Source organism: Ailuropoda melanoleuca, chromosome 16, assembly GCF_002007445.2.
Source record: "Ailuropoda melanoleuca isolate Jingjing chromosome 16, ASM200744v2, whole genome shotgun sequence".
In the NCBI taxonomy this organism is placed as follows: Eukaryota; Metazoa; Chordata; class Mammalia; order Carnivora; family Ursidae; genus Ailuropoda; species Ailuropoda melanoleuca.
This window is the reverse complement of record NC_048233.1, coordinates 76,173,110-76,188,790: the sequence shown is the minus strand read 5'-3', so window position 1 is coordinate 76,188,790 and position 15,681 is coordinate 76,173,110. Positions and strand designations below refer to the sequence as shown.

The window sequence follows — 15,681 nt, the reverse complement described above, 5'->3', positions numbered from 1 at the left end:
AATCCTTAGTAGTGTGCAACAATGAGCATTTATTCTCACATTAGTGCAGTATGTCTGCAGGTTGGCTGGGGCAGCTCCGTCTCTGGCTGCAATTCAGTGGGTCAGCAGAAGTTCTGCTCCATGTGTGTCATTCTGCAGCCCAGGCTGTGGAGCAGCTCTTCCCCAGCATCTCGTGATGGTGACAGGAACACAAGAGGCAAGAGACACATAAGGCCCCTTAAGTTTAGCCTCTAACTGGCACACTCATATCCATACACATTCTCTTAGCCAGAGCTAGTCATATGAGTGAAGCCAAAGTCAAGGGATGGAGAAGTATATTCCATGTGTAGTGGAATGAACTTCTAAATTACATGGGAAAGGGCATAGATACAAGAAGAAATAAAACACCTATTTATGGACACTAAAGTTTTACAGTCACATAACTTTGATGTATCAACAAATATTATTCTACTTTGCNGGGAAAGGGCATAGATACAAGAAGAAATAAAACACCTATTTATGGACACTAAAGTTTTACAGTCACATAACTTTGATGTATCAACAAATATTATTCTACTTTGCTTTTTTTATTTAAATTCAATTAGCCAACTTATAGTACATCATTAGTTTCAGATGTAGTGTTCAATAATTTATCAGTTTCATAGAACACCCAGTAATCATTTCTACTTTTATTTTTCAAGTATAAAAACCATGTTGGTTTGTAAGCCATACAAAAGCAGGNCTATATCGTAAACCATATAGAAAATCAACTATCAATGAATCCAGATCTACAAATCCATAAAACAGAAAAGAGAAATTGAGATATGTCAAACTGGAAATATTTTCAGACACTATTCCAGATAGTTCTAATCAAGAGTACAACCTTCAAGGTAACAGGGAAGGATGTCAATGCCCATGCTCAACAAAATAAAGAATGTGAGGTAAGCATGACTTTTCTCCTCTTCTTTGACATGTGTATTTGCCATTCACCTCTAGTGAGTTTGTGCTGGAACCAATTAACCACAAATCCTTAGTAGTGTGCAACAATGAGCATTTATTCTCACATTAGTGCAGTATGTCTGCAGGTTGGCTGGGGCAGCTCCGTCTCTGGCTGCAATTCAGTGGGTCAGCAGAAGTTCTGCTCCATGTGTGTCATTCTGCAGCCCAGGCTGTGGAGCAGCTCTTCCCCAGCATCTCGTGATGGTGACAGGAACACAAGAGGCAAGAGACACATAAGGCCCCTTAATTTTAGCCTCTAACTGGCACACTCATATCCATACACATTCTCTTAGCCAGAGCTAGTCATATGAGTGAAGCCAAAGTCAAGGGATGGAGAAGTATATTCCATGTGTAGTGGAATGAACTTCTAAATTACATGGGAAAGGGCATAGATACAAGAAGAAATAAAACACCTATTTATGGACACTAAAGTTTTACAGTCACATAACTTTGATGTATCAACAAATATTATTCTACTTTGCTTTTTTTATTTAAATTCAATTAGCCAACTTATAGTACATCATTAGTTTCAGATGTAGTGTTCAATAATTTATCAGTTTCATAGAACACCCAGTAATCATTTCTACTTTTATTTTTCAAGTATAAAAACCATGTTGGTTTGTAAGCCATACAAAAGCAGGCAATGAGCTAGATATGGTTAAACAATACGCTAGTGACCAGATAGCAACTGTCTAGAAGGAAAATGTTCTAAAATTGTCCAAATTAATGATTAATAATAGCTTCATTGTATTTCACATCCAAGAGACATTTCCATTCTAACAATATCCTATGCCTATGAAATAAAGCTCCTACTGTGGAATTTCAGGTATTAGAATCAGGTTAATAGGGGGGCGCCTGGGTGGCACAGCGGTTAAGCATCTGCCTTCGGCTCAGGGCGTGATCCCGGCGTTATGGGATGGAGCCCCACATCAGGCTCCTCTGCTATGAGCCTGCTTCTTCCTCTCCCACTCCCCCTGCTTGTGTTCCCTCTCTCGCTGGCTGCCTCTATCTCTGCCAAATAAATAAATAAAATCTTATAAAAAAAAAAGAATCAGGTTAATAGGGTAGGGGTACCAAATGAAGTATTAAAGCCTTCCTGGGACCCCCACAAGACCCCACAACACTGGAAGACAAGGACAAAGCAAAACATAAACTTCTGTCTCCAAGTGCCACAGACTTTCCACACACCATGGCATGCTAACACCAAGAGGCAAAGTGAATAAACCCAAGGTTGCGCAAGTAGAAGATGACAGGGTGGGAATTCCAGTCTAGGTGATCTTCTCCAAAACATGCTCCAAAATACAGATATCAACGAATTAGTGCAGCCATGATTAGTACAAGGGAATATAAGGGGCTGATCTAAACACAACAGAAAAATAGGAACAGGTTAACTTTTCCCCAATTCCTCATAGTTGACTAAAATCAGAATGCATATTTGGCCACCCTATACATGATCATTTTTTTGTGTGTTTTCATGTTTATTCCATCCCTGAGTTCACTTTCTTCCCCCACAACTTCCTCATGGCATTTTTCACCTCTGCGTTTCTGAGTGTATAGATAATGGGGTTCAGCATGGGGGTGACAACCGTGTAGAACACGGCCACCAGTTTGTCCTCAGTGAACGTGGATGGAGGCCGCATGTAGAGGAAGATGGCAGGTCCAAAGAACAAGAGAACCACCATGATGTGAGAGGCACAGGTGGAGAGGGCTTTGCGCCTCCCCTCTGCAGAATGATTCCTCAAGTTGAACAGGATGACAATATAGGAGGACACCAGGAGGAGGAAGGAGAAGATAGAAAATAATCCACTGTTGGCTAACACAATAACCCCCTCCACAGACGTGTCAGTGCAGGCAAGCTTGAATAAGGGATGGAGGTCACAAAAGTAGTGGTCAATCACATTGGGACCACAGAAAGACAACTGGAGAGTGATAATAATCTGAACCATGGAATGAAAAAAGCCCCCGAGCCAGGAGCCAGACACCAGAAGGTGACACATAGACCGGTTCATGATGGTTGTATAGTGAAGGGGTTTGCAGATGGCCACATAGCGGTCATAGGCCATTACCGTGAGCAGGAAGATCTCAGTGACCCCAAAGAAATGGAAGAAGAATATCTGAGCCACACAGCCCTCCAGGGAAATGGTTTTAATCTTGGCAAGTAAGTCTGTGATGAACTTAGGGACAACAGTAGAGGAGTAAGTGATCTCCACCAGGGACAGGTAGCTAAGGAAGAAGTACATGGGGGAATGCAGACTCTTACTGACATTGACTGTCAGCACAATGAGGCCATTGCCCACCACTGTGGCCAGATACACGAGAAGAGACACCACGAAGCACACTCTCTGCCCCTCTGGATCCTGGAAAAGACCGACGATTNGGGAATGCAGACTCTTACTGACATTGACTGTCAGCACAATGAGGCCATTGCCCACCACTGTGGCCAGGTACATGAGAAGAAACACCACAAAGCACACTCTCTGCCCCTCTGGATCCTGGAAAAGACCGACGATAATTAACTCAGTCACGTTATTTGTATTCGCCATGGAATCCAATCAGGTGTTCTGGACACAAGGTCATAAGAGACCTGCAATAAAACAAACATTAATTGTAACCAATTCACCTCATTTATAGCATGTTAGACAGTGTAACCCACTTTACAATACACTAACCACCAACTCATTCATTTAGCCCATATGTACTCATTCAGCATTAAATATTAGCAATCTAACAAGTTTGTATATGAGAAAATAAAGGCTCAGGGAGATGGCAATTCACCCAGGATCACACAGAAAGTGGTGAATTCTGGGCCTCAGAACCAGGCTTTCTGACTTCGGCCAGTTTCTAATTTACCAGATGATTTGAATTTGAGGAGCTATTTAGTTTCACTGCCTACACCTTTACCCTCTTCACTGCATTTCTCTTCTATTGGGGAATCCCCATGACACACTTGTACTCGCAAATTCCTTGTTTCCTTCGTCTCTGTCTCGGGAAACATCTCCCCACTGATAATTCTTCCCTTTCCAAAAGGTCCTGAGTACAGTTTTCTTCACTCAGTTATACCAGTCTTCAACTCAGGTCAGATTCTTTCACCAATCTGCAGCATCAATAACCACGTTTGAATGACAAGTGCTCAAATCCTCCAGAAAGGATTCAACTTAGTTTGTCTCCATCATTTCACTACTACTTTCCCATCTCTTACCCCACTAACCAAACTACTGGAAATCCTGAACTCAGAGCTTGTCCTCTGAGAGCATTGTTAAGGCTGGCCAGCCTGCCTGCTCTGGTTCCAGGTTGGTAGTCATCAGCCAAGTATATTATAACAAGAGTTATCCCCTGGAACAGATCATTACTGAACATCTCTTCTACATTTATACACACTTCAGACCATACAGAAGATGCACAGATCACAATACACACTCATGCTAACAATGTCCTATGATGTGAAACAATATTCTCTAGATTAAGGTGCCAGCTTCAGATTTTTTTTTACCACATATGAGCCATGAGAAATAAGAAAAAAATAATATGAACATCTTGATTCTCTGCTATTAAATTTATCCTCATTGCATTTCCCTTTTTCTCTGAAATTTTCAAGAAATGCTCTTTTGAAAAAGTAAAGGTGTATCTGACCAGCAAGGAACTAAATCCAGAAAAAATAAAGATCTCTCTCTCTTTCTCTCTCTCAAATAAATAAAATCTTTTTAAAAGTGGGGAGGAGGGCACCTGGGTGGCTCAGTCAGTTAAGCGTCTGCCTTTAGGTCAGGTCATGATCCCAGGGCCCTGGGATCAAGCCCCACATCACGCTCCTTGCTCAGCAGTGAGTCTGCTTCTCCCTCTCCCTCTGCCCCTTTCCTCTGCTCATGTTCTCTCTTTCTCAAATAAATAAAATCTTTTTTAAAAAAGGAAGAAAAGACAAATGTCAGTGATATTTAACAAATAAACAGATGGAAAGAAAGCAGTGTATGTCAGAAATCATCAGGTAAGGACACATAATAAAGTGTGAAATTTCCTGGGAACAGATACAAGAGTACTCATCCAAAAAAAAAAAAAAGTAAATGAGGAGATGAATAGGTTAATTAGCTTAACTGTAGTAATCATTTCATTATGTATATCAGAAAGTCAAGTTGTAAATATCAAGTAGGTATAATTTTTATCAAAGAAAAATGTTTAAGATTAAATAAAGTCATTGACCTGAAAACATTGAGAAACCTGTATTCAGAACAAGAAAACAGTAGAAAAAAAGACCATGGCATTTCAGAGATGCAGAAAGTATCCTTGATCCTTGACTTTCAATCTCTGATTCAGTCCTTTCTGTACTTGGATACTAGAGAATGCCCCTTATTTCTCAATTAAATTCTCCTCTTTGCTTAAACTAGTTTGATGGGTTTCTGTTTCTTGAAAGCAAAACCTCCTAAGACATGAACCTAGGAGAAAAAATTTTTTAAAAAACTGAAAACCATAGCAATAGTAAGAAAGTTCAAAATACAATTACTAGTTAGAAAACACTACTGAAAAATATTCCCTTTACAATTGTCATGTACTTTTGCAGAGAAAACCATAAAACTTAAGGGAATACAAAAAAAATTCATGTATAAAAGAAAAAAACATATCCACCAAAAATAATTTTTATAAACTCATGTTTAAGCAATAAAAGTCCACATAAAGATTTTGACTCTCCCTAAATTTGTCTACAAATTTATGCAACTTCAATCAAATCCAACAGGATTTTTCTTCTGTAATTTACATAATTATTCTAAAGGTCTTCTGAAGGGGGAAAGAGGGTGGGAGGAGATCAGCCATCTATCAAAACAAAAAGAAGCTGCCCATCCAAGAGCTAGTTTCCAGAAATGGAAGTACAGCAGAGAAATTACACCAATACCCATGCTAAGCACAATCAGCAGTGCTTAATTCACCAGTTCAGGGTTCTTGCCAATAGGGGCAGTGCTGTGGGCACTAAGCACCCAGAATCCTCAGGAATATAACACCATCTCAGCATCTTGGAACATGAAGTGAATGAATGGTTAGAAGACAAGATTGTGAGACTCCTCGAGAATCATCTTTCATCACATCCTCACTCATGAGCCCAAGAAAAGCATTTGGACAGATTAGGGTTGCAGCTGATGAGACTAAGCTATGGGAAAAAAGGAGACCTAGAGGCAAGTATGACTTGGAAGATACTCTGATGACATCCTAATCCTCCAAGGTGCCCAGGCTGTCATTCTGATATCACAACTGATCCATACTTCCCCTTCATGCCCGCATCAGTTATCACCACACGTCATGAATTTCTCATTAAACCACCCACCCCATGTGTGCCCTTTCTCTCCATTCTTCCTGCCACCCCTTCTCACATGCTACCAGCAGATGCCTAAATTACCAATGCCTCTTCCTCTCCAGATGCTCCTGCCATCCACCCCACACACTGCAGCCAGAAAATCGTGTTCTAGACCCTTCTTTCCTCAGATCCTCCCCAGCATGGGAACAGCCGGGGGCAGGAGGGACTCCTGAACTCCTCAGACTCACTTTTAAAGATTTTCACAGACTGAGTCACCTCAGTAATCACACTCTTAACCACTAAGCTTTGACTCACCTTTGCTCATGTCCTCTCTCCGTCCCACAGCCCAACCTGCTCTTTCCCATCACAAAGCCTCACTTAGCCAGAAATGCCCTCTCCCTGTCCTTCCAACACTACCCACCTTCAAAGCCAGTTCCAGTCTTGTGTGTTCAGTGAACCTTGCCTTTAATACTCCAACCCATCTGAATCTTCTCTTCCCTAAGCATTGGAAATATGTTGGTGATTTTCCTTAAATGCCTATCAAATCATACCTCTACCCTAAAATCTACCAACACCTCCCCATTACCCACAGCACAAATTCCAATATTTTTGGCATGAATTCCAGGTCCTTCTTGAACTGGCCATTGCCTACCTTTGCATCTTTATTGTCATTCCCAAATGACTGTTTACAGTTACTTCCAAAACAAAGATGCCCTTTCTCCCTTCTGTGTGTTTAGTATTCCTCCCTTCTAATTGCAAGAAGAACCTCACTCTAATAAGAATAATGTATCCCTTGCTCTGTGCTCTTCTAGTAACTTGACATACTTCTTTTTTAGCAATTAATAGATTCTTTATAATTGTGGCCCTGTAACTATATCTTCTACTAAGAAATATAGTATTCAAAATTATCTCTCAATGCATTTCTTAAATTTGTATTATTAGTTACATTTTGGTTAATAATGATTGCTAATATTTCAACAGTACCAAGTGCCACGCACTTTATAAGAGCTCCATATACATTAATTCATTCAGTTCTCAGAACAAACCTGTGATGTGGGTTATACTATTATCCCTTTTTGACAGTTGAGGAAAAACAAGCACAGTTATTAAGTGAATTAACTGGCCTAAAGTCACACAGCAGTGGAGTCAAGATTTCAATCTCAGCAACCTCAGATCCTGTGCTTTTTGACCACTGCCCTATACACTCTCTAAGTACATAACAGGTAAGTGATAGTTAAAATTAAATATGTTCTTCTGTTAGAAGTTCAAAGTATATTTATTTTCTGACAAATATTTCTTTTTTATTAAAGCGAAGTTGACATACAATATTAGTTTCAGGTGTATAACAGTGATTTACCATTTGTTTATATTATAATGGGATCACCATGATAAATCTAGCTACCATCTGTCACCATACAAACATATACTATTAATTATATTCCTTGTGCTGTATATTGCATCCCCATACCTTATTTATTTTATAACCATAAGTTTGTATCTTTTAATCTCCTTAACTATTTTCACCCAGTCCCCCAACACTCTCCCCTCTGGCAACCACTAGATCGTTCTCTATGAGTCTTATGATAAATATTTGTTATATGAGCATGAACTCAATCTTTTTATGATCCACTAGAGAAATTAAGGGAAATATCCTAGGACCAATATGGGATCATTCAGAGATAAGAAAGGCATCTTATAGGAGGATCCAGTTTTTCCAGCCTTCATCCCTAAGAGAAGGAGTAACTGATAGCCTTCTTCTATGAAAACCACATGTTTCTTTCCTATCATCTCTGTCTTTTCTGCATTTATTCCTCTCTCTGCTACCTACCACAAGCCATTCCCACCATCTCTCCCACAGAGCTGGTAAGAAATACCTCCTCTCTCCCCACAATGCTGCCTCACCAAGGGGCGTGGAAAGAAAATGTGATGAGCATGTCAAAGCCTAAATCAGCATGTGAGCCTGCAGACTCCACATCAGGTGACCTGCTGGACTCTGGACCAGCGCAGAATGACAGAATGCAGACAACACCCAGAGGCAATCCTAAGAGAGAACTTGATGTACCAATGTGGCTGATCTCAGATGACCTAATGAAATCTCCATCCCAGTCACACACTCCTACCTCATCATTCCCGAATGGTACCTCACAGAATCCCAAAACTGTAAAGGAGTTTAAAACTACCAAATTTTATGTTTTGTACAATTTCACCACAGTAAAAATAAATAAGTAAATGGAATTCATTACCCCCCAAAATATATAGATTCAAAGCAAACCACCTCATTTACAAATGAACACTTGTGGCTTAAAGAGAGGAACTGACTTGCCCAATATCTAGTGGCTGCTTAGAGACTTTGCAACTCGTTTCCAGCCATATCACCCACCTTGAAGTCAGAAAATCTGGTGTGGCTTCATTCTGCCTTGGAACAAGGAATTGGGTCAAATTGATCTCAAATATACTCAAGTGCCTCCAATTCAGCATGAAAGTAGTCATTCTATTGGAATAGATCATTTTCAAGGCAATGATCTGGTTGAAGAAACAAGGACAAGATGCAGCATTGAATCCCTCTCTGGGAATCCTGGTCCCTGGATAAGTAAGGTGCTTTGGCTAATATTCCCCACCCAGCTGATTTTTCACTGACGAGCCCAATGAGCAAAGGCCAAGTCACCCTCAGCTAAGCCCCTCTGAGAGTGGTGCTGAAAATATTCAGAGACCTTTTACTCTAACTTCCTCTATTTACAGATGAGATGATAGAGGCTGAGAGAGGTTCATTGTTTCCCAAAGCCACACACTAGATACTTGCCAGGTTACTAACTCATAAATCAGTGTTCTTTCAACAACACTAAACTACCTTCTGAAGGCACTGGGTGGTGCTACTGTGATTCAAGAATCAGATCTTGTCCCCAAGAACAAAACACCATGTTACTGGGGGCATCTAGAAAACAAATAGATGGCATCTAAGATGAATCACAAAAGAGAAAAATTCAGAGGATCTGGATCTGGGTTGATATTTGGATTTATAATAGACAAAAAAATAAACAAATGTCACAGGAAGTTAGCCAATTCAAAGAATTTAAGATCCTGATTTAGATGTAGAAAATGTACCCACCCACTGAGAGTCCAAGAGTTCTGAATAAATACTTAGATCCTTTTATTATTTAAAATAAATTAAGCAACACACTATAATAAAGGGAACAACTTCCCCATGGAATTTTTTTCTCTTGGGTGTAACTGTCAATTAAAGTATAACTTAGGAAAGTTTCAAAATTTGCTTCAATTAGTTTAGTGAGATTTCCATAAAGTTTTGACACTCAATAATGAGGTAGTAAGAGAAGAAAGTTGAAGGAAGGACATAAAGGGAACTTTTTCCAGACTGAACTACTGAGAATGAAAAGGGACTGGAGGAGATTATGCTAAGTGAAATAAGTCAAGCAGAGAAAGACAATTATCATATGGTTTCACTCATTTATGGAACATAAGAAATAGCAGGAAGATCCGTAGGAGAAGGAAGGGAAGAATAAAGGGGGGTAAACAGAAGGGGGGAATGAACCATGAGACACGATGGACCCTGGGAAACAAACTGAGGGCTTCAGAGGGGAGGGGGTGGGGGATTGGGATAGGCCGGTGATGGGTATTAAGGAGGGCATATATTGCAACGTGTACTGGGTGTTATACGCAAATAATGAATCATGGAATATTACATGGTACACTGGGTGTTATACACAAGTAATGAATCATTGAACTTTACATCAAAAACTTGGGATGTACTGTATGGAGACTAACATAACATAATAAAAAAACTTTTATAAAAAAACAAAACAAAAACTAAGGATATACTGTATGGTGACTAATATAACAAAATAAAAATTATTATTAAAAAAAAAAAAGAAAAGAAAAGGAGAATGAATAGAGAGGAAAGCAAGGACTGGGCAGGGGCCAGGACAGCTGGGCACTAGCTCAGGTCATAACTGATTACCTACTAACTTGAGCACGTCATTGATCTCTCCACTTCTCCCTCTCCCCTGGATCTGCTTCTATATAAAAAGACAGAGCAGAGCTGGATTATCTCCATCGTACCTTCCAATTCTAACATTAGTGGATTCATGTGCAAGTCACTTATAGTCCCCAGTGCCTCACCCTCTCCTTTAATAACGACAGTGGTGACAACAACGTAATCTATGGGAATTCCCTCAGAAAGAGATGTCATCAATCTTGCCCCTGATCTGGAGAAATAGCTACAAGTTTGCAGCAGAAGTAAACACTGAAGTATGTGGACCCATGCTATCCAATGTGGTAGCCATCAGCCACATGTAGCTATTTAATTTTAATTTTAAATTAATATATTTTAATTTAAACTTAAATTTAAAAAATTAAAAATTCAATTCTTCAGGATGTTAGGCATATTTCAAATACCAATTAACTGCATGGAGGGACTACCATGTATTAGAATGGATATCAAATATTTCCATTATCACAGAGAGTTCTTTTTTTTTATTAAGTTCAATTAGCCAACATATAGTACATCTTTAGTTTGTGATGTAGTGTTCAATGATTCATTAGTTGCATCTAACACCCAATGCTCATCACGTCACATTGGCAATGCTGATCTAGACCACAGCAGCTTCAGAAAACAGAATGTTTACATCCATGTAGGCAGGACCTTCTCCATCCTATATATCACTGTATATCCCTGGCACTGGGAGTAATGCATAGCACATAGTACATGCTCATTAAGACTTAGTGAATGAATTATTAAGGAAACCTAACAGTCCTAAAAGAGGTGAATGATTAAGTAAACTATGCTACAATTAGACTGTTGATATTATCAAGCCATTATAAATAACTTTTATGAAAATTTTTAATTGCTTAGGAAATTGGTACGTAATAGACTGTCTGAGAATATATGCCAATATTTATATCCATTCCCCCTTCTCTATTTTTTTAAGTTTTTATTTAAATTCCAGTTAGTTAACATACAGAGTAATATTAGTTTCAGGTGTACAATGTAGTGATTCAACGCTTCAATACAACACCCAGTGCTCAACACAACAAGTGCACTCCCTAATCCCCATCACCTATTTAGCCCATCCCTCCACCCACCTCTGTTCTGGTAACTATCAGATTGTTCTCTGTTTCTTGGTTTGCTCTCTCTCTCTCTTTTTCCCCCTTTACTCATCTGTTTTATTTCTTAAATTCCACATATGGGTGAAATCATATATTATTTGTCCTTCTCTATTTCGTTTAGCATAATACACTCTAGCTCCATCCATGTTGTTGCAAATGGCAAGATTTCATTCTTTTTTATTGCTGAATAATATTCCATTGTATATAAATATATATACCACATCTTCCTTATCCGTTTAACAGTTGGACACTTGGGCTATTTCCCTTTTCTCTTTAGGAAAAAAACACTCTGATCTTAGCTAAACATAATTCAACTTAGAATAAAGGATTATACTTTTTGGTCTCCCTTGCAATTAAGGGTAACCATGTGATTAACTTCAAATAAGATGAGAGCAAAATTGCTATGTAGCACTTTTGGATAATCTCATAAAAAAGAAAGTTATCAGGGGCTCTTAGGTGGCTCAGTCGGTTAAGCATCTGCCTTCTGCTCAGGTCATGATCCCAGAGTCCTGGGGTCGAGTCCACGTTGGGCTCTTTCTTCAGGGGGGAGTCTGCTTCTACCTCTGCCCCTCACCCCACTTGTACTTTCCCTCACTCTCTTAAATAAACAAATAAAATCTTTAAAAAGAGAGAGAGAGAGAAAGTGATCAGTTCATCCTCCCCTTCTTCCCTCTCTTGCCTCCTGAGATATAGATGAAATGCTAAGAGTGGTGTTGTCCAATGTGGAATCCATTAGCCACGTGTAGCTTTTTTTTTTTTTCTAGAGTGGCAGGAGGGGCAGAGGGAGAGGGAGAGAGAGAATCCCAAGCAGGTTCCAGGCCCAGTGTGAAGACCCATGCAGGGCTCAATCTCACGACCCTGAGATCATGGCCTGAGCCAAAATCAAGAGTTGGGCCTTAACTGACTGAGCCACCCAGGTGTCCCACCACGTGTAGCTTCAAAATTTAAAATTCTTAAAATTAAATAAAATTTAAAATTTAGTTCCTTGGTCTCACTAGTTCATTTCACTGCTCAATAGCCACTACAAATTTGTTCAGCACAGACACAGACCATCTCCAACACAACATAAAGTTCAACTGGACAGCGGTGGTATGGAGCAGTAGCCACACTTTGAGGTCACAAGGTTGAAGGTGCATGCTGGCGATGGCAGAGTCTGGATTTCTGATAATGTTGTCAGACCTTCGCAACCATGCTGGACTTTCTACCTCTGAACATTTGTACTTCTATCTCATTAAGTTGCCATTTTTTTTTCTGCTACATGCTGTGAAAACTATACCTTAAAAGATTAAATAATAAATGAGAAGAGTACCAAACTCTATATGCAGAGAAGCTCACAACACTTTCCTAACTTTTATTTAATCTTTAAACTTTTCTTTATGTTTAATACATTTTTTAATGTTCAGACAGAATCAACAGTTGAGAACTAACTACATGTCTTCAGTGCTAAGTGGTATAATTAGACTGTTACACTTCTGTGAATTGAGAAGTTGTTTTTAATATTTCACAACATTCTCTGGCTCTTAAACAATGGGGAAAAATGCTTTCCTTTGAGTCCTATGTTTGTCCACTGAGACCAGAACAAAGCAGGTAATTAGCTCTCAATAGACCCACCAAGTCTCAACCCTCAGTAGGAAAGGTAATCCCTGAGAATTTTGGTGATTCTGTTAGTGTAGCTCTTATCTGTTCCTGCAGCATCCATTGACTCTACTGATTGATGATGTTCTTTTCAAAGCTCTCAGCAAAGAACCCAAACATGCACATGAGTAAGTGGCTCCCATCACAGCCTACATCCTAATGTCCCAGCCTTCTGCGATACAAGCAAGACACTGAGAGAGAGAGAGGGGAGCTCCACTGAGCTTAGCTCTGTACCACATGCTTTAAAATATATATTAACAAAGTATAAGCCCATTTAGCATAAAAGACAATGGGGAGGCTATGTCACAGTCTTTTTTAATTGAAATACAGTTGACACACAATATAGTCAACATCTATTTCATAAACATTTATTGAGTACCTACAATGTGCCAGGTACTGTGCTAGGCCCTCAAAGACAATTAAGTGGCAGAGAATGCTAGCCCAAAGAAGCCCCCCCTCCAAAAAAAAAAAAAAAGAATTGTACTGTCTTTAAATGTCTGAAAGTTTTTGGTATGCAATCAAGGCCTATTCTCAGTAGTTCAAAAGAACTAAAAGAAGACGTATGTATGGACAGACATGTAGTCATTTTGTAAAAAAAAAATTAATGACCAGCAGCAATAATAATGAGATGATGACTAATATTTATCGAGTCCATGGTACAACTCTATCCTGTTATTTTCTAAAAGCTTTACATATATTATTGCATTTAATATTCAGAATGATCTTGGGAATACATGCTATTATTAATCCTATTTTAATTGTGCAAAAGGAATGTTCAGAGAAGTGAAGTAGCTTGGAACTTGGGTTGTGGCTACAGGCAATGGGAACATCCTGCTAAATTTCAGAGCTTGAGCTCTTAAAATTTTAACAGGAAGAGATATGCTCTTCACCATGAAAGTGTTCAGAGAGAATCAATAAGAAATAATAGAGAGAGGACAGTGCATGGGCATAAAGGGTTAATTCAACAAGCACTTATTTTTTTTTTTAACAAGCACTTATGATGCACCGGCTACACGCATATATAGAACCACAAAGAGGGGACAGCGAATAGTCTTGCCTTTTAAAAAAACACATATAAAATAATTATAATCAAAGTGATAAGGACAATGATAAAGGGATACAAACATAACCATGGATAGGAGACACAAATTCAACACAAAGAGGAGGGAAGTCAGAGAAGTCCTCATAAAGGAGATGACTTTAACCTAGGTCTTAAAGGATGTATAGGATTTTCCCATATGGAAAAAGGTGCTAGAGTTATTCTGGGCAGAAGTAGTATTTCCTCAGGGTTTAATGAGGATGTCATCCCTGGCTGTGATTATTGGAGAAGTGGGGGAGATTTCCTGGTGCCTTTAAAACCACTATTAACCTATATGTTCTGTCGGAACCTAAGGAGAAAAAGACATGTCCCTAAGGCCTATAGCACACCCGTGATGCTCCAACCCTCTGCAAGGAAGCTGCCTGAATTCTTTCACCTGATCCTCAAGGAGAGGTGAAAGGACAGAGTGCAAATGCAAAGCCAGTCTTTGTATGGTATAAGTCAGTTGAGTGAAGAGGAATTTCAGAGAGGTGGAAGGATATATGGGGGACCAAGATGAGAAAGGAGCAATTAAACCACTGTTGGCCAACACAATAACCCCCCTCCACAAAGATGTCAGTGCAGCCAAGCTTGGATAATGGCTGAAGATCACAGAAGTTGTGGTCACTCACACTGGGGTCACAATAACAGAGGCACAGACTGTCTCATCCTATTTCACCAAGAAACACTAGTAAGCATGAAAAGAAGTGGAATTGGCATGGTCACTTAGAATAAAAGACAGAAGTCTGGAGTAGAGGGGCGCCTGGGTGGCACAGCGGTTAAGCGTCTGCCTTCGGCTCAGGGCGTGATCCCGGCGTTATGGGATCGAGCCCCACATCAGGCTCCTCTGCTATGAGCCTGCTTCTTCCTCTCCCACTCCCCCTGTTTGTGTTCCCTCTCTCACTGGCTGTCTCTATCTCTGTCAAATAAATAAATAAAATCTTTAAAAAAAAAAAAAAAAGAAGTCTGGAGTAGAAACATGCATGAACAGTATTTCCCTCCCTTTCATTCTTCGAGATAGGCCTAATAAGAATTTTCTACGTTCTGTGTTTATTTTTATTTGGATAAGCCTACATGTGATCTTACTGTTAAAACGTTGACTTGATCTTTCCCTACTGACAGCTAGAACCTATGCCATTTTGATATTTTTTTTTAAATTTATGGATGCTGGACATTGTGAAAGGGCTTGTGGAGATTGAAGAACTACCATTTGTACATGTCACAAGAGCTGAAATTGCCCCAGAGATTTTTTCAGTACTTTTAATCAGATGGTCTATGGTACAAGATGCCAAGAACAGAAAAATTCTTGGACACAATTTTCAAAGCTACACTTCTCCACACTGGAAGAGAAGATCACATTGGTACCCTCTTCAAATATCCCATGGTAATTCCTCTCTTTGGTTTCCCTTCTTAATGAAATATAGGTTGTTATTAGGAGGTTGAACAAGGAAAGGAGAAGGGAGGGAGGGAGGGAGAAGAAANAAGAAAGCGGGGGAGGGGGGAGGGAGGGTGGAAGTATGTAATAGAAGTACTTTAACTTACAAAATACCTGTCAAAATATTCTCCTTTGCATTTGCATTTAGTTTGAGTCTCA

At 39.5% G+C, this 15,681-nt stretch overlaps 1 protein-coding gene across 1 annotated transcript; it reads right to left on the bottom strand.

Moving 5' to 3' along the window:
• Positions 1–2,456: 2,456 nt before the first annotated feature.
• Positions 2,457–3,521, bottom strand: LOC117796785 (olfactory receptor 4B1-like). Its single transcript, XM_034646256.1, has 2 exons — positions 3,374–3,521; positions 2,457–3,247 (listed from the first exon to the last, which is right to left on the bottom strand). The coding sequence occupies exons 1-2, from the start codon at positions 3,519–3,521 to the stop codon at positions 2,457–2,459; spliced, it is 939 nt and encodes a 312-aa protein (XP_034502147.1).
• Between the last annotated feature and the right edge of the window lie 12,160 nt (positions 3,522–15,681).

What these genes read in the sequence shown, in the direction of transcription:
- LOC117796785 (XM_034646256.1), bottom strand. Translation starts at nt 3,521, where the DNA reads ATGGCGAATACAAATAACGTGACTGAGTTAATTATCGTCGGTCTTTTC. An exon ending in TGTGCTGACAGTCAATGTCA is followed by an intron (nt 3,248 to 3,373) that starts GTAAGAGTCTGC and finishes TTGTGCTGACAG; the next exon opens with TCAATGTCAGTAAGAGTCTG.